The sequence below is a fragment of the Xenopus laevis genome, chromosome 8L (assembly GCF_017654675.1).
Source record: "Xenopus laevis strain J_2021 chromosome 8L, Xenopus_laevis_v10.1, whole genome shotgun sequence".
In the NCBI taxonomy this organism is placed as follows: domain Eukaryota; kingdom Metazoa; phylum Chordata; class Amphibia; order Anura; family Pipidae; genus Xenopus; species Xenopus laevis.
Genome location: NC_054385.1, coordinates 135,076,323 through 135,096,917, shown reverse-complemented (window position 1 = coordinate 135,096,917; position 20,595 = coordinate 135,076,323). Strand labels below are relative to the sequence as shown.

The following is a 20,595-nucleotide window of genomic DNA, read 5'->3' as shown; positions in this document are numbered from 1 at the left end:
ATCTCCCAGCATGCACCAGCATGACATCAGCCCATGAAGCCTCCCTTTGTTCCAGGCCATGGCTATTAACCCCACAGAAGCAAGTAGAGAGGCAGTGGGAGTGAATGTTTATTGGTGTGTTAGTGACAATGTACAGCGTTACACTCCACATTGAAAGGCTCTCATGAGATATTCTAGTGAACAGCAAGGCACTAGCACATATAGTACATACCCCACAGACTGGCACATGTGCACTTACAACTGGTCACTATATGGACTATATAGTGGCACTGGGACATGTCTTCTGTCTGCTCATGTGGCACTTTGTAGGGGCTCTTCTATTGCACTTTGCTAAAGGAATCCTACAACGCACGGCATGTTGCAACCCCCATGTCATGTATGTGTGTGTGTATGTATGTATGTCTGTATGTGTATGTATGTATGTATGTGTATGTATATATGTATGTATGTATGTATGTGTGTGTGTATGTATGTGTGGTCCCCGGCCCAGTCAAGCTGCAGCTCTTGCACGTTACCTAGTGAACTGCACTAATCTCTCTCTATTTCATTTATTCCCAGGGGAACCCTTCATCCTAACAGGGAAGCCCCGCCTCCCGCTCAGCTCTTCCTAATAAGCAGCACCCCGGAGACCTGGGGAGGGGGCAGCAGTTACATTGGAGCATGTGGATAATGATATAAGGGTTAGAAATACAATCCTGGTGCAGAGGAAACCGGATCTTCCCTGGGTGATGATGGGTGGGGTTGTTTATCATGGGGACAGTGCACAAACGGCCCATATTATTTCCTATGTTTTTACAGGGTGCCTATTAAACAAGCAGGGACTGAGGGCAGTGCAGAAAGGTGGCCCCCAACTTTATACAAACTTTGTAGTGGGGGACAGTGACAATTATTATGCAATTAACTGTAATATCAGTTTGTCACTTGGAACTGACTGCATTTTTCATCTTATTTTTATTCTTTTTCATGTATCTGTATTTCACTCACCCCAGCCCCCTGCACTTGCATAGGTGCTTACATTGATCCCTTTTTGGGTAATAAGCCTCCACCCCTAAGAAAACTCCATTTACAAAGGTGCTTCTCATCAGGCTGCACCATAACATATCCGACCAAAAGGATCATTTTACTCTATTTCCACTTACAAAGGCTTTGGACCAACGGCATTGTATCAGGCACTCTAGGGGGCAATTAGATAGACGTAGAGAAGTGAGTGTAAAGCATGGACCTCTTCTACTTTATATTCACCATCACAAATGGTTGCTCATCAGCTCACAAAGAAAAGGCAGAGGAAAACATAATCTTTTACTGGAGAAGGAATGCTCATCTCCTGGGTAATAAAACTCAAACCCACTGGCTCTTGATTGGAAAATGAAGGGCTTGCGCATGGTACAGACCCTAGAGTGGAAAAGAAAGAGCTCAGCAATGACTAAGCCAAACACAATACACTTTGCGCATCAAGCAAAAAGAAAAGCCAGAGCTTAGCCATGCAGCACTGAATAAAGCTTGACCACAGAAACTAGCAGTACGTGGCATGACTACAGAATAGCCATGGGGCACAGAGAGAATAAAGGTAAGTCATAAAGGACAGAGAGAATAAAGGTAAGTCATAAAGGACAGAGAGAATAAAGGTAAGTCATAAAGAACAGAGAATAAAGGTAAGTCATAAAGGACAGAGGGAATAAAGGTAAGTCATAAAGGACAGAGAGAATAAAGGTAAGTCATAAAGAACAGAGAATAAAGGTAAGTCATAAAGGACAGAGGGAATAAAGGTAAGTCATAAAGGACAGAGAGAATAAAGTTAAGTCATAAAGGACAGAGAGAATAAAGGTAAGTCATAAAGGACAGAGGGAATAAAGGTAAGTCATAAAGGACAGAGGGAATAAAGGTAAGTCATAAAGGACAGAGGGAATAAAGGTAAGTCATAAAGAACAGAGAGAATAAAGGTAAGTCATAAAGAACAGAGAGAATAAAGGTAAGTCATAAAGAACAGAGAGAATAAAGGTAAGTCATAAAGAACAGAGAATAAAGGTAAGTCATAAAGGACAGAGGGAATAAAGGTAAGTCATAAAGGACAGAGGGAATAAAGGTAAGTCATAAAGGATAGAGAGAATAAAGGTAAGTCATAAAGGACAGAGGGAATAAAGGTAAGTCATAAAGGATAGAGAGAATAAAGGTAAATCATAAAGGATAGAGAGAATAAAGGTAAGTCATAAAGGACAGAGGGAATAAAGGTAAGTCATAAAGGACAGAGGGAATAAAGGTAAGTCATAAAGAACAGAGAGAATAAAGGTAAGTCATAAAGAACAGAGAGAATAAAGTTAAGTCATAAAGGACAGAGAGAATAAAGGTAAGTCATAAAGAACAGAGAATAAAGGTAAGTCATAAAGAACAGAGAATAAAGGTAAGTCATAAAGGACAGAGGGAATAAAGGTAAGTCATAAAGGACAGAGGGAATAAAGGTAAGTCATAAAGGATAGAGAGAATAAAGGTAAGTCATAAAGGACAGAGGGAATAAAGGTAAGTCATAAAGGACAGAGGGAATAAAGGTAAGTCATAAAGGATAGAGAGAATAAAGGTAAGTCATAAAGGACAGAGGGAATAAAGATTAGCTACAGAACAAGGTTAAGCTGGCCATACAGGCACTACTATTGTATACACTTTTTTGGGCCATGTGTGGGCTCTGAATAATTGCCCCTACAATTTTGATACCATATTGATCAGTCATTTAGTCGATCGGACAGGTATATATATATATATATAATAATAATATCTTTGCATGAATGACCACCACTACTATTTCCAGGATATAATTAATGGCCAGAACAACATCATATCTATTTCTCTTAGTTTAATCTTACAATTTAAATCTGAATGTTAGTTTTAGATCGTTGTATTAAAACATACAATCGATATCCGAACGTTCACCGTGCGACAAAATCTGCACGTGTATGGCTAGCTTTGAGATGACCAGTGTGGAGGAAAAAAAGTTTGCAGAGCAATGAGAAAGCAAATATAGGCCTGGAGATGAACAAAGCCATTAAAAAAACAATGAAGCATATCATTGCAAGTCACAGAGCACCAAGAAGCGAGCTTGGTCACGGAGCACCAAGAAGTGAGCTCGGTCACGGAGCACCAAGAAGCGAGCTCGGTCACGGAGCATCAAGAAGCGAGCTTGGTCACGGAGCACCAAGAAGTGAGCTCGGTCACGGAGCACCAAGAAGCGAGCTCGGTCACGGAGCATCAAGAAGCAAGCTCAGTCATGGAGCACCAAGAAGCGAGCTCGGTCATGGAGCACCAAGAGGCGAGCTCAGTCATGGAGCACCAAGAAGCGAGCTCGGTCATGGAGCACCAAGAGGCGAGCTCAGTCATGGAGCACCAAGAAGCGAGCTCGGTCATGGAGCACCAAGAAGCAAGCTCGGTCATGGAGCACCAAGAAGCAAGCTCGGTCATGGAGCACCAAGAAGCAAGCTCGGTCATGGAACACCAAGAGACGAGCTTGGTCACGGAGCACCTACAAGCGAGCTTGGTCATGGAGAACCTAGAAGCGAGCATAGTAGAAAACAAGAATATTCATTCATGGAGCAAAAAGTGTGCAAAGCTTAGTCATTGAACAAAAAGCAGAAACAGACGTAGAGCAGAAATAGAAAAGAGCATGTGAAAGTGAGCAGCCAGGACAGGTGCACACAATGAAGTCACAGAGTGCAATGAAAACAAAGCACAGTTTTCTCCTTTGTCAAAAGGAATATTTGTGGGAGTAGAGGATCCTTCTTCCACATTGCAGAGCACTGGTAATGCCACATCTAGAAAATGCTGCCAGCTTTGCTCTAAGATGAGATATTATTGGATTCAGTACAGACAAGAGTAGTAGGTAAATAGTGTTTTTGGAGTAGAATACATATATTAATTGCGGAGTTTCTGGCACCTGATGCATTTTGGATAGGGGCATTTAAGTGTGACCCATATCTTACTACTTCAGAATAGCAATACTCAGCATCACTATAGATAAATAAGCCAGAGGCTGCTGGGAGTTTTTCTCCCCTAAAACCATTAGTTACTAGAATACAGTTCTATTGCATAATAATGTTGCTTTTGGGGAGTATAATTGTATAATGTATATTACGCAGGCAAGAGAAAATATTGCACATATAAACACGGCTTGACTGGGAGCTGAAAGGCAAACAGAGCTAATGGGAACTAGGAAAGCCTGTGAAACCATGTATTCCCTGTATGAACACTGCCACAGCCTCACCATGTCCAAGGACTTCATGGGAGTACAGTGCTTAGAATGAGGGGCTACACATTATTGCTACGGGTGACTGAGAAATTGAGGAATATTACGTTTGCAATATGGAGATGCAGCTTATGAACTGTAAAGTATCCACGGATTAGTGTCCCATATAATATACATATGAGCTGGTCCAAGGCAGAAAGGAGCACAAGCACATACAATGCTGTGTAATATACAGGCTCGATGAGTACCAATGCCACCCTGTACAACAGTGAGAAGCAGATCCGTTTGCTATCGACTTCCAGCGGCCCCAGCAATGTGCTCTCTAGGAAGCCACACAGCGCGCCTAACATGTGCAGGGCTAATAAGGATCAATATGGACTTCTAGAAGGGGTTGAGAAGGCCAGTGTGTGGTAAACATGCAATTGAGTATAGTCCTGAATAGGAATACATACGTAGAGATTAGTAAATATTTAGGGTTAGAATGTCCTGCTTGTTATTGTAAGAGCCAACTGCCTATAAAAAAGTGTCATCTAGCACTAATACGAGGTGTACACCATCTGCAATGGGCCAACCTCCAGTCGTGGAAAGGTGCCCTGGTCACTGGTGGGGTTATACGAGGAAACACAAAATGGACCTTTTCTGCCGCACTGGCTTCAGCCCTTCCAGCCCACTCTCCATGTGATACACCCAAACGGTCCCAAGAAGAGCCCCTTAGTACTCGCTCAGGCAATGCCACTTGGCTGTTGGCTTCCTTGGCTTCTCACAGACCTCCCGCCAGTGTTCCACTCCGCTGACGGTAACACTGTGAGCGCCTAAAATCACCCGGCCGATCACCTGATTCTTAATGGTGCGGTCAAAGTCGATGACAAGGAACTCAATGCTGATGTCTGGAAGCAGATCGGCGGGGATGTCATAGATAAAGGACTCGTTAAAGACGGGATTCATCGTACACTTCTTAACATGCGTCTTCTTCTTGGCAATGCGCTTCCTGCTGTAGTACACGTTCACCTTGACGTACGGGTCTGTAAGGGAACAAGAGAGGCTCCCAAATTAAACTATTCAGCATTTTCTATCAGGGAAATGATAAATCGTAATAAAGACATCCATGTGGCAGAAATTATAGCAACAAAGCCATGGCAATGGAGGGAAAGGCGATTTTTCACCATCAGCAAAGAACGGGGTTCTGTACTAAAAGGGCAGTCAGGTTATGGGATTCCATACAAAGAGAGGGGGAATGAGTGATTCATTGGTGGGGAGGAAAGGAGATCTCACCATCAGCATAGGAAGGGGTTCTTTACTGTAAGGACAGTCAGGTTATGGGATTCCCTACCAAGAGAGGGGGAATGAGTGATTCATTGGTGGGGAGGAAAGGAGATCTCACCATCAGCATAGGAAGGGGTTCTTTACTGTAAAGGACAGTCAGGTTATGGGATTCCCTACCAAGAGAGGGGGAATGAGTGATTCATTGGTGGGGAGGAAAGGAGATCTCACCATCAGCATAGGAAGGGGTTCTTTACTGTAAGGACAGTCAGGTTATGGGATTCCCTACCAAGAGAGGGGGAATGAGTGATTCATTGGTGGGGAGGAAAGGAGATCTTACCATCAGCATAGGAAGGGGTTCTTTACTGTAAGGACAGTCAGGTTATGGGATTCCCTACCAAGAGAGGGGAATTCATTGGTGGGGAGGAAAGGAGATTTCACCATTAGCATAGGAAGGGGTTTTGAGTGATTCACTGTTGGGATTCAATGAAGGCCAAAACACAGGAGCCCTTGTGGCACGAGGTGCAGGGTGTAGCACTAGTAGGTGCAAAGCAGCCCAAACACCAATTTTTGATTTTAATTAAGTGCAAAAAACACAAGCCGGCGAGTTTGTGTAGAAGTTGATGGGAGTTACATGAGCAAACCTGACCTGTGAGATTTCGAGATGTCACAGAGAATTATCGGTGGAATGGGATTTCGCTGCTGTTGACTCGTTTCTCCATGTTTCAATACAATTGACTTCTCAAGATTTGCGTTTTCAACTAAATAATCTCATATTCAAAACATTCAAGTTTTTATGAGTTTTTTAAATCTGCTCCTGGGGGGGAGAATTCAGGTCACATGACAGATGTGTGAGTTTGATTTATGGGGGGCCAGAGAAATAGCTGCTACCTGAGAGGCCGGTGATGTCCATTCTGGGCAGGTGTTTGGCTTTCAGCACCACCACGGTCATTCTCTGGGCCACCGGATGGTAAGAGAGGGACACCTGCAGCTCCCCCCGACTCAGGCATTTCTGTGGGGGGACAAGAGATACCAGTAGTTACAATTCTTATTGCCCTTTATTTTATATACTCCAATCTGTCTCTGCCCCACAGCTACTTTCTAACTACAATAGCAGTAAGTACATACACAGCACTGTACAGCAGCAGTAAGAACATACACAGCCTTGTAAGCACGAGTAAGAACATACACAGCGTTGTACAGCAGCAGTGAGAACATACACAATGCTGTACAGCAGGAGTAAGTACATACACCGCGTTGTACAGCAGGAGTAAGAACATACACAGCGCTGTACAGCAGCAGTGAGAACATACACAGTGCTGTACAGCAGCAGTGAGAACATACACAATGCTGTACAGCAGGAGTAAGTACATACACCGCGTTGTACAGCAGGAGTAAGAACATACACAGCGCTGTACAGCAGCAGTGAGAACATACACAATGCTGTACAGCAGCAGTGAGAACATACACAGCGCTGTACAGCAGCAGTGAGAACATACACAGCGCTGTACAGCAGCAGTGAGAACATACACAGCGCTGTACAGCAGCAGTGAGAACATACACAGCGCTGTACAGCAGCAGTGAGAACATACACAGCGCTGTACAGCAGCAGTGAGAACATACACAATGCTGTACAGCAGCAGTGAGAACATACACAGCGCTGTACAGCAGCAGTGAGAACATACACAGCGCTGTACAGCAGCAGTGAGAACATACACAGCGCTGTACAGCAGCAGTGAGAACATACACAACGCTGTACAGCAGGAGTAAGTACATATACAGAGCTGTACAGCAGGAGTAAGTACATACAACCGCGTTGTACAGCAGCAGTGAGAACATACACAACGCTGTACAGCAGGAGTAAGTACATATACAGAGCTGTACAGCAGGAGTAAGAACACAGCTGTACTTCAGGAGTAAGTACACACAGCGTTGAACAGCAGGAGTAAGATGATACACAGCTGTACAACAGGAGTGAGAACATACACAGACCTGTGCAGCAGGAGTAAGTACACACAGAGTTAGAGCATACACAGGGTTGTACAACAGGAGTAAGTACACACAGAGCTGTACAGCAGGAGTTAGAACATACAAGGTGCTACACAAAAGATCTCTGCACATACTCTTTGCTGTAGAAATACATAGAAACAAGTACAAGACTGGCCAAACATCCCAGTGTTTTTGTATTTCCCCTGGGCGTCACTCAAGGAGCTTATTATTATTATTATCTCCTCCTCGAATTAGCTGTTCCTCGGCACTTACAGGCAGAAGTGGCACCAAATAAAAGCAGATGGTTATAAAAGGCCTAATATCTGCCTGGAAAATATTATCTGGTTAGAGTTACTTCTATGAGACAATGGATGGGCCCTGGAGAACCTTGTGGTACATCAGCGCAATGGTCTCCAGATTAACTTCCTGACATTTATTTATCTTTCAGCCGGATCAGATATTTACCAATCCCGGGAGACACACAAACACCGGGAAAATACTCTATCCCAGGGAGACAAAGACACACCGGGAAAATAACCAATTCTGGGGAGAAAAAGACACACCAGGAAAATAACCAATTCCAGTGAGACGGAGAAACTCAAGGCAAATACCCAATTCTAGAGAGACAGACACACCAAGAAAATAGCCAATTCCAGGGAGACAAAGACACACCAGGAAAATAGCCAATTCCAATTCTAGAGAGACCGACACAGCAGGGAAATATGTGTTTTGCTATTAAACAGGGCAGACAAGTGAAAGTGTTCGGTACTTGTGAGGCGATTACAGATAATCCCCCTATATAATGTTCTCCTACATTTCTCTAAGCCAAAACAGTCACAAAAAGGGTGCCGGGTGTATCAGTGCAAGAAGGGAGTATCAGACAGTGAGATTGTAATGAATTTTCATGACACTTTTAACACTAAATATTGGGATATTCACTTTATCCTCAGAGTCTAACACTGGAGCAGACACAGTTTTCTCATAAAATAAAATATTATTTATTAATGACTCAAACCTGATCCTCCAAAAACTCCAAGAATGTTGCTTCCTTTTCCTCATCTGGGATTTTAGATCTTCTATTTGGGAATTGATTCCTACTGTGTGTTTCTAGCTCTGTACTGTCCCTTTTGGGTTGGTACCTGGTCCCTTGCCTGATTCTAGTTCTGGTCTGTTTGGGTTGGGTTGGTACCTAGTCCTTTGTTTGATTCTAGTTCGGGTCTGTTTGGGTTTCTATCTGATCCTTTGATTCTAGTTCTGGTCTGTTTGGGTTGGTACCTGGTCCCTTGTCTGATTCTAGTTCTGGTCTGTTTGGGTTTGTATCTGATCCTTTGATTCTAGTTGCTGGTCCCTTGTTTGATTCTAGCTCTGGGGTGGTACACAGACCTGCCATTGAGAATGTCCCCGAGTCCCAAAGTAGGTTCCATAACAATTCAGATGACCATAACAAGCTGGGCTAGTTGTGGTACCTACCTGAAAGTTTCTCTTGATGACATCTCTGGTAATTTGTACTTTGCCAGTGCTGGGGTCCACCCCTGCAAGAGGAACCAAAACCTCCCCAATGACATCATCGCGAGAAAAGCGATCAAAGCTCAGAACGAGAAAGTGAAGTACCAGGTCCTGGAGCTGACTGTATGGGATACCATAAAAAGTGAAGGTCTCATCAAACACTGGGTCAAGGGTCTTGCGAAGGACCCGGGTCTTGACGCGATGCTTCTTGTCTGGCAGTATGGTCATCTTAATGAATGGGTCGGAGCACTGAGATTGCTCATCCATAACAGGGAGACCATGAGCCTCTTGGATGGTGACCACCAGGGCTTTCTTGGGAAAATTATAATCCACAGAGAGACTGAGAGAGCCAAGGGTAGCATCGGCTTCTGGAGATGATGGGGATGAAGATTTGCTGCCGCTGGAAGTCAGGCTCTGCCCTGGGCTGAATTCAACCCCATAATGTAGATTAATAGGCAGATGGTCTGTGCAGGTGGCAGTGACCAGCCCATTCAGACCCTTCTCAGACCTCACCAAACCAGCCTCTCCATGGTCACTCACCAGGTTATTCTGGGCAGCATCGCTCTCGGAAGGGGGTTTGTCTCGCTGGATGCTAACGCTTTTCTTTTTGTTGCTCAGTGACTCGGGATAGATACTGATGCCCTTGAGCATATGTATGAACTTGTACGGTGGGTTCTTCAGTTTCTTCTGTGCCTGGTGATGGCAACAAGTCCAGATGAAGACCGTCACTGAGACGGAGACCACCAGAACAGCAGCTCCGACAAACCCAGCTGCTACTGGAGATATATCTGTGAAATGGAGAAGGTATCAGCATGGAGGGAAACTGGGCACTTACATGAATCTGGCACGGAGCTGGCATGGAGCTGTGCCACAAGCTGCTGTCTATTGCAAAGGCACCGGCTTCTAGGTGTGTGAGAATGGCAGGAATACGGAGAATGGGTTAGTAAACGAGTTAGGCAGCAGCAGGAATAGGGAGAATGGGTTAGTAAACGGGTTAGGGAGCAGCAGGAATACAGAGAATGGGTTAGTAAACGGGTTAGGGAGCAGCAGGAATACAGAGAATGGGTTAGTAAACGGGTTAGGGAGCAGCAGGAATAGGGAGAATGGGTTAGTAAACGGGTTAGGGAGCAGCAGGAATATGGAGAAGGGTTTAGTAAACGGGTTAGGGAGCGGCAGGAATATGGAGAAGGGGTTAGTAAACGGGTTAGGGAGCAGCAGGAATACAGAGAATGGGTTAGTAAACGGGTTAGGGAGCAGCAGGAATACAGAGAATGGGTTAGTAAACGGGTTAGGGAGCAGCAGGAATACAGAGAATGGGTTAGTAAACGGGTTAGGGAGCAGCAGGAATATGGAGAAGGGGTTAGTAAACGGGTTAGGCAGCAGCAGGAATAGGGAGAATGGGTTAGTAAACGGGTTAGGGAGCAGCAGGAATATGGAGAAGGGTTTAGTAAACGGGTTAGGGAGCGGCAGGAATACGGAGAATGGGTTAGTAAACGGGTTAGGCAGCAGCAGAAATACGGAGAATGGGTTAGTAAACGGGTTAGGGAGCAGCAGGAATATGGAGAAGGGGTTAGTAAACGGGTTAGGCAGCAGCAGGAATAGGGAGAATGGGTTAGTAAACGGGTTAGGGAGCAGCAGGAATACAGAGAATGGGTTAGTAAACGGGTTAGGGAGCAGCAGGAATACAGAGAATGGGTTAGTAAACGGGTTAGGGAGCAGCAGGAATATGGAGAAGGGTTTAGTAAACGGGTTAGGGAGCGGCAGGAATACGGAGAATGGGTTAGTAAACGGGTTAGGAAGCAGCAGGAATACGGAGAATGGGTTAGTAAACGGGTTAGGGAGCAGCAGGAATACGGAGAATGGGTTAGTAAACGGGTTAGGGAGCAGCAGGAATATGGAGAAGGGTTTAGTAAACGGGTTAGGGAGCGTCAGGAATACAGAGAATGGGTTAGTAAACGGGTTAGGGAGCAGCAGGAATACAGAGAATGGGTCAGTAAACGGGTTAGGGAGCAGCAGGAATACAGAGAATGGGTTAGTAAACGGGTTATGGAGCAGCAGGAATACAGAGAATGGGTTAGTAAACGGGTTAGGGAGCAGCAGGAATATAGAGAAGGGTTTAGTAAACGGGTTAGGGAGCGGCAGGAATACGGAGAATGGGTTAGTAAACGGGTTAGGCAGCAGCAGGAATACGGAGAATGGGTTAGTAAACGGGTTAGGGAGCAGCAGGAATACAGAGAATGGGTTAGTAAACAGGTTAGGGAGCAGCAGGAATATGGAGAAGGGTTTAGTAAACGGGTTAGGGAGCGGCAGGAATACGGAGAATGGGTTAGTAAACGGGTTAGGGAGCAGCAGGAATATGGAGAAGGGTTTAGTAAACGGGTTAGGGAGCTGCAGGAATAGGGAGAATGGGTTAGTAAACGGGTTAGGGAGCAGCAGGAATATGGAGAAGGGTTTAGTAAACGGGTTAGGCAGCGGCAGGAATACGGAGAATGGGTTAGTAAACGGGTTAGGGAGCAGCAGGAATATGGAGAAGGGTTTAGTAAACGGGTTAGGGAGCGGCAGGAATACAGAGAATGGGTTAGTAAACGGGTTAGGGAGCAGCAGGAATACAGAGAATGGGTCAGTAAACGGGTTAGGGAGCAGCAGGAATACAGAGAATGGGTTAGTAAACGGGTTAGGGAGCAGCAGGAATACAGAGAATGGGTTAGTAAACGGGTTAGGGAGCAGCAGGAATATGGAGAAGGGTTTAGTAAACGGGTTAGGGAGCAGCAGGAATACAGAGAATGGGTTAGTAAACGGGTTAGGGAGCAGCAGGAATACAGAGAATGGGTTAGTAAACGGGTTAGGGAGCAGCAGGAATACAGAGAATGGGTTAGTAAACGGGTAAGGGAGCAGCAGGAATACGGAGAATGGGTTAGTAAACGGGTTGGGCAGCATCAGGAATACGGAGAATGGGTTAGTAAACGGGTTAGGGAGCAGCAGGAATATGGAGAATGTGTTAGTAAATGGGTTAGGGAGCAGCAGGAATACGGAGAATGGGTAAGTAAACGGGTTAGGGAGCAGCAGGAATATGGAGAAGGGTTTAGTATACGGGTTAGGGAGCAGCAGGAATATGGAGAAGGGTTTAGTAAACAGGTTAGGGAGCAGCAGGAATACGGAGAATGGGTTAGTAAACGGGTTAGGGAGCAGCAGGAATACGGAGAATGGGTTAGTAAATGGGTTAGGCAGCAGCAGGAATATGGAGAATGGGTTAGTAAACGGGTTAGGCAGCAGCAGGAATAAGGAGAATGGGTTAGTAAACTGGTTAGGCAGCAGCAGGAATACGGAGAATGGGTTAGTAAACGGGTTAGGGAGCAGCAGGAATACGGAGAATGGGTTAGTAAACGGGTTAGCGAGCAGCAGGAATATGGAGAGTGGGTTAGTAAACGGGTTGGGCAGCAGCAGGAATACGGAGAATGGGTAAGTAAACGGGTTAGGGAGCAGAAGGAATACGGAGAATGGATTAGTAAACGGGTTAGGGAGCGGCAGGAATACGGAGAATGGGTTAGTAAAAATGTGACACTACTGAAAGTGATATGAGGCTACACAGTATGTGAAGTGACAGCAGTAAATGAGACACAGAGAAGCCCCCCCATAAACAAAGAGACAGAATACATGTGACAAGGGTCCAGAGCAGGTGCCCTTCCTTTACTGATGGTTATATCTCTGCTCCTGTGTTTGGAGGGGATGGAGGTGCCAAATCAGTGGAGTTAGGGTCAGACACAAGCTCAGAGCCAATCACATGAAGTCTCTCAGTAGAGCCAATCACATGTAATGTCAGAGTTTATTCAGTGTCAGTTACTGTAGGACGTGATGTTACCCTGGTACCTGTTACTCTACATATACAGTCTGTGTGGGAGGACTGATACTCTACTAACTGCCCCCACTACTCTATGTATTGTGTATATGTATGTCACTGACTGATACCCCCCCTCTCATTACCCACAATGTACTGATTGACCCCCCCATTATCTCTCATTACTCACAATGTACTGACTGCCCCCCCCATTATCTCTCATTACTCACAGATGTACTGACTGTCCCCCCATTATCTCTCATTACTCACAATGTACTGACTGCCCCCCCATTATCTCTCATTACTCACAATGTACTGACTGTCCCCCATTATCTCTCATTACTCACATGTACTGACTGTCCCCCCCATTATCTCTCATTACTCACAATGTACTGACTGTCCCCCCATTATCTCTATTACTCACAATGTACTGACTGCCCCCCCCATTATCTCTCATTACTCACAATGTACTGACTGTCCCCCCCCATTATCTCTCATTACTCACAATGTACTGACTGCCCCCCCATTATCTCTCATTACTCACAATGTACTGAACTGTCCCCCCATTATCTCTCATTACTCACAATGTACTCGGACTGTCCCCTCCCATTATCTCTCATTACTCACAATGTACTGACTGTCCCCCCCCATTATCTCTCATTACTCACAATGTACTGGACTGTCCCCCCCCCATTATCTCTCATTACTCACAATGTAACTGACTGTCCCCCCATTATCTCTCATTACTCACAATGTACTGACTGTCCCCCCATTATCTCTCATTACTCACAATGTACTGACTGTCCCCCCCATTATCTCTCATTACTCACAATGTACTGACTGTCCCCCCCCCATTATCTCTCATAACTCACAATGTACTGACTGTCCCCCCATTATCTCTCATTACTCACAATGTACTGACTGTCGCCCCCCCATTATCTCTCATTACTCACAATGTACTGACTGTCCCCCCCCATTATCTCTCATTACTCCACAATGTACTGACTGTCCCCCCCCATTATCTCTCATTACTCACATGTACTGACTGTCCCCCCTATTATCTCTCATTACCCACAATGTACTGACTGCCCCCCCCCATTATCTCTCCATTACTCACAATGTACTGACTGTCCCCCCCATTATCCTCTCATTACCCCACAATGTACTGACTGCCCCCCAATTATCTCTCATTACTCATAATGTACTGACTGTCCCCCCCATATCTCTCATTACTCACAATGTACTGGACTGCCCCCCCCATTATCTCTCATTACTCACAATGTACTGACTGTCCCCCCCCATTATCTCTCATTACTCACAATGTACTGACTGTCCCCCCCATTATCTCTGATTACTCACAATGTACTCACTGTCCCCCCCCATTATCTCTCATAACTCACAATGTACTGACTGTCCCCCCCCATTATCTCTCATTACCCACAATGTACCTGACTGCCCCCCCCCATTATCTCTCATTACTCACATGTAGCTGACTGCCCCCCCATTATCTCTCATTACTCACAATGTACTGACTGTCCCCCCTATTATCTCTCATTACTCACAATGTACTGACTGTCCCCCCCATTATCTCTCATTATTCACAATGTACTGACTGTCCCCCCATTATCTCTCATTATTCACAATGTACTGACTGCCCCCCCCATTAATCTCTCATTACTCACAATGTACTGACTGTCCCACCCCATTATCCTCTCATTACTCACAATGTACCTGACTGTCCCCTCCCCCATTATCTCTCATTATTCAAATGTACTGACTGCCCCCCCCATTATCTCTCATTACTCACAATGTACTAGACTGCCCCCCCATTATCTCTCATTACTCACAATGTACTGACTGTCCCCCCCATTATCTCTCATTATTCACAATGTACTGACTGCCCCCCCCATTATCTCTCATTACTCACAATGTACTGACTGTCCCCCCCATTATCTCTCATTACTCACAATGTACTGACTGCCCCCCCATTATCTCCATTATTACTCACAATGTACTGACTGTCCCCCCTTAATCTCTCATTACTCACAATGTACTGACTGCCCCCCCCATTATCTCTCATTACTCACAATGTACTGACTGTCCCCCCCCATTATCTCTCATTACTCACAATGTACTGACTGTCCCCCCCATTATCTCTCATTACTCACAATGTACTGACTGTCCCCCCCCATTATCTCTCATTACTCACAATGTACTGACTGCCCCCCCCATTATCTCTCATTACTCACAATGTACTGACTGTCCCCCCCCCATTATCTCTCATTACTCACAATGTACTGACTGTCCCCCCCATTATCTCTCATTACTCACAATGTACTGACTGTCCCCCCCATTATCTCTCATTACTCACAATGTACTGACTGTCCCCCCATTATCTCTCATTACTCACAATGTACTGACTGTCCCCCCCCATTATCTCTCATTACTCACAATGTACTGACTGCCCCCCCATTATCTCTCATTACTCACAATGTACTGACTGTCCCCCCCATTATCTCTCATTACTCACAATGTACTGACTGTCCCCCCCCATTATCTCTCATTACTCACAATGTACTGACTGTCCCCCCCATTATCTCTCATTACTATCACAATGTACTGGACTGTCCCCGCCCCATTATCTCTCATTACTCACAATGTACTGACTGTCCCCCCCCATTTATCTTCTCCATTACTGACTCACAATGTTAAACTGACTGTCCCGCCCCCATTATCTCTCCATTACTCACATGTACTGACCTGTTCCCCCACCCCCATTATCTCTCCATATTACTCAAATTCTGACTTTCCCCCTCATTATCTCTCATTACTCACAATGAACTGACTGTCCCCCCCATTATCTCTCATTACTCACAATTGTACTGACTGTCCCCCCATTATCCTCTCATTACGGCACAATGTACTGACTGCCCCCCATTTATCTCTCATTACTCCACAATGTACTGACTGTCCCCCCCCTCATTATCTCTCTTATCACAATGTCTGACTGTCCCCCCCATTATCTCTCATTACTCAACAATGTACTGACTGTCCCCCCTATTATTTCTCAATTACTCACAATGTACTGACTGTCCCCCCCTCATTATCTCTCATTACTCACAATGTACTGACTGTCCAACCCGCCCGCTCATTATCTTCTCATTACTGCACATGTACTGACTGTCCCCCCCCCTCATTATCTCTCATTACTCACAATGTACTGACTGTCCCCCCTCATTTCTCTCATTTTACTCACAATGTACTGACTGCCCCCCCCTTCATTATCTTCTCTTACCCCAACAAATGTACTGACTGTCCCCCCCATTATCTCTCATTACTACAATGGACTGACGTCCCCCCATTTATCTCTCATTACTCACAATGTACCTGACTGCCCCCCATTATCTCCATTACTTTACTCACAATGTACTGGACTGTCCCCCATTAATCACCCTTCTCATTACTCACAATGTACTGACTGCCCCCCCTTCATTATCTCTCATTACTCACAATGTACTGACTTGTCCCCCCCCTCATTATCTCTCATTACCTCACAGTACTGACTGTCCCCCCCATTTATCTCTTCATTACTCACAATGTCTGACTGTCCCCCCCCATGTATCTTCGTTCGGATTACGTTTTCACAATGGTACTAGACTGCCCTCCCCCAATTATGCTCTCATTACTCAGCAATTGTATGACTGTCCCCCCCCCGATTATCTCTCATTACTCACAATGTACTGACTGTCCCCCCCATTATCTCTCATTACCCTCACAATGTACTGACTGTCCCCCCCATTATCTCTCATTACTCACAATGTACTGACTGTCCCCCCATTATCTCTCCATTACTCACAATGTACTGACTGTTCCCCGCCCCTATTATCTCTCATTACTCACAATGTACTGACTGCCCCCCCATTTTTATTTCTCATTACTCAAATGGTACTGACTGTCCCGCCCCATTATCTCTCATTACTCACAATGTTACTGACTGGTCCCCCCCCCATTAATCATCTCATGTACTCACAATGTACTAGACTGTCCCCCCCATTGAATCTCTCATTACTCACAATGTACTGACTGCCCCCCCCATTATCTTCTCATTACTTCACAATGTACTGACTGTCCCCCCCATTATTCCATTACTCACAAGTTACTGGACTGTCCCCCATTTAAATTCTCATTACTCACAATGTAACTGACTGTCCCCCCATTATCTTCTCATTACTTCACAATGTACTGAATGTCCCCCATTATCTCTCATTACTCACAATGTATCTGACTGCCCCCCCCCAATTCCTTCTATTACTCACAATGTACTGACTGCCCCCCCATTATCTCTCATTACTGCACAATGTACTGACTGTCCCCCCCCATTATCTCTCATTACTCACAATGGTACTGACTGTCCCCCATGTATCTCTCAGTTACTCGCACAATGTACTGAATGTCCCCCCCCATTATCTCTCATTACTCACAATGTATGACTGTCCCCTCCATGTCCATTATCTCTCATTACTTCACAATGTAACTGACTGTCCCCCCATAATCCTCTCATTTACTCACAATGTACTGACTGATCCCCCCCCATGTATCTCGCTCATTACTCTATCGAATGATCACTGATCTGATGCCCCCCCCATTGATCTTCTTATATGATCACAATCGTATCCTTGACTGTCCCCTGGCCCGCTCATTATCTCTCATGTACTGCCAATGTCTGACTGTCCCTCGATATACCCATTTATAGTCTCATTACTCACAATTACTGACTGCCCCCCCCATTATCTCTCGATTACTCACAATGTACTGACTGCCCCCTGCCCCCATTATCCTCCTCCATTTACTGCACATGTCCTGCTGGTCCCGCCCCATTATCTCTCATTTACCTCACAATGTACTGACTGTCACCCCCCATTATCTCATTATCACAATGTACTGGACTGTCCCCCCCATTATCTCTCATATAATCACAATGTACTGACTGCCCTCCCCATTTAATTGCTCTCATTACCACATGTACTGACCTGTCCCCCCCATTATCTCTCATTACTCACAATGTACGACCTGTCCCCCATTATCTCTCATACTCACCAATGTACTGACTGGTCCCGCATTATCTCTCATTTGTATGCTTCACAATGTACTGACTGTCCCCCATTAATCTCCTCATCACTTCACAATGTACTGACTGTCCCCATTATCTTCTCGCATTACTCACAGTGGTTCTGACTTGTCCCCTTCCCCCATTATCTCTCTCATTACCCACAATGTACTGACTGCCCCCCCCATGTAGTCTCTCACTCTACTCTTACGAATGTACTGACTGTCCCCGCCCATTAATCTCTCATTACCATCACAATGTACTGACTGTCCCCCATTATCTTCTCATTCCACAATGTACTTAGGATGTCCCCCCCCATTATCTCTCATTACTGTCCCAATGTACTGACTTCCCCCTCCATTAATCTCTCATTTACTCACAATGTACGACTGTCCCCTGTACCATTTCTCTTCATTACTCAGCATGTACTGAATGTCCCGGGCCCCATATCTCTCATTACTCACAATGTATGGGACTGTCCCCCCCCATTATCTCTCATTATCTCACAATGTACTGACTGTCCTCCCCATTACTCCTCATTACTCACAATGTACTGACTGTCCCCACCCATTGAATCTCTGCATTACTCACATGTACTGACTGTCCCCCCCATTATCTCTCATTACTTCACAATGTACTGACTGTCCCTCCCATTATCCTCATTATCACAATGTACTGAATGTCCCCCATCTATCTTCTCATTACTCCACAATGTATGACTGTCCCCCCAATTATCTCTCATTACCACAATGTACTGACTGTCCCCCCTTATTCTCTCATTACTCACAATGTAGCTGACTGTCCCCCCATTATCTGCTCATTACTTCACAAATGTACTGACTGTCCCGTGCCCATTATCTCTCATTACGTTGTGCACAATGTACTGACTGGTCCCCCCATTATATCGTTCATTACTCACAATGTACTGACTGTCCCCCAGGCCATTATCTTCAATTAGCTCACAATGTACTGACTGTCCGCCCCCCATTATGCTCGTCATTAAACGCCCACAATGTACTGACTGTCCCCCCCCGATTTCTCTTCATTACCCCCAATGTACTTGGACTGTCCCCCCCATTACTCTCTCGAATTACTGGCACAATGTAACTTGTACTGTCCGGCGGCCCGCATTAGTCTTTTCGATCATTACTGCCGAAGTGTATGTGGGCGTGAGCTGGGGTCCCGCGGCGCCATTAGCTCACGAATAGTACGTGTGAACTGGATCCCGGGGTCCCATTGTATCTCCATTACTTTCACTTATGTAACTGAGTGACTGTCTCCCGCCCATTAATCAGTCTGCATTACGTGCTCACAATGGTACGTGAAACGTCTGTCCTCAGACTTATTCTCAATTACTCACAATGTACTGACTGTCCCCCCATTATATCTCATGTACTCACAATGTCTGACTGTCCCCCCCATTATCGCTCTCATACTCACAATGTACTGCCTGTCCCCCCCATTATCTCTCATTACTCAATGTACTGACTGTCCCCCATTATCTCTCATTACTCATCAATGTACTGACTGTCCCCATTATCTCTCATTACTCCACAATGTACTGACTGTCCCCCCCATTATCGTCTCATTACTTCACATGTACTGACTTGTTCCCCCCATTTATCTCTCCATTACTTCACCATGTACTGACTGTCCCCCCCATTATCTCTCATTACTCACAATTATGGACTGTCCCCCCCATTATCTCTCATTACTTTCACAAGTACTGACTGTCCCCCCATTATATCTCAATTACCTCACTCACAGTACTGACCTGTTCCCCCCATTATCTCTCCATTACTCACAATGTACTGACTGTTCCCCCATTATCTCTCATTACTTCACAATGTACTCGACTGTCCCCCCCATTATCTCTCATTACTTTCACAATGTACGACTGTTCCACCCTTATCTCTATTACTCAAATGTACTTGACTGTCCCCCCCATTATCTCTCATTACTCACTGTACTGACTGTCCCCCCCATTATCTCTCATTACTCACAATGTACTGACTGTCTCCCCATTATCTCTCATTACTCACAATTGGTACTTGACTGTCCCCCATTATCTCTATTACTCCATGTACTGACTTCCCCCTCCCATTATCTCTCAGTTACTCACAATGTACTGACTGTCCCCATTACTCTCAATTCTTCACAATGTACTGACTGTCCCCCCCCATTATCTCTCATTACTCACAATGTACTGAACTGCCCCCCCATTAATCTCATTACTTCACAATGTAACTGACTGTCCCCCCCATTAATCTCTCATTACTTTGCACCAATGTACTGGAACTGTCCCCCCCCTCCATTATCTCTCCATTACTCACAATGTACTGCTGTCCCCCCATTAATCTCTATAACTGCACAATGTACTGACTGTCCCGCCCCCATTAAAATCTCTCATTACTTCACATAATGTACTGAATGTCCCCGCCACCAATTATCCTCATAACTCACAATGTACTACTGACTGTCCCCCCCCATTATCTCTCATTACTCACAATGTACTGACTGTCCACCCATTATCTCTGATTACTTCACAATGTACTGATGTCGCCCCCCCCAATTATCTCTCAGTTCTCACAAATGTACTGACTGTCCGCCCCCCCATTAATCTCTCATACTACACAATGTACTGACTGTCCCCCCATTATCTCTGATACT

The 20,595-nt window shown here is 45.3% G+C and overlaps 1 protein-coding gene across 2 annotated transcripts in view; it reads right to left on the bottom strand.

The window, feature by feature from the left end:
• Window positions 1-95: 95 nt before the first annotated feature.
• Window positions 96-20,595, bottom strand: part of LOC108699168 (synaptotagmin-11) — a 25,489-nt gene continuing 4,989 nt past the window's right edge. Inside the window, exons 2-4 of one of the 2 annotated variants that reach the window (XM_041573869.1) lie at window positions 8,948-9,771; window positions 6,377-6,500; window positions 96-5,250 (exon numbers count right to left, since the gene is read on the bottom strand). In XM_041573869.1, the coding sequence (XP_041429803.1) occupies window positions 4,940-5,250; window positions 6,377-6,500; window positions 8,948-9,771 (1,259 nt within the window). In that variant the 3' untranslated portion in view covers window positions 96-4,939. The remainder of the gene's footprint in view (window positions 5,251-6,376; window positions 6,501-8,947; window positions 9,772-20,595) is intronic. The other variant, XM_041573870.1, reaches the window with a different exon arrangement.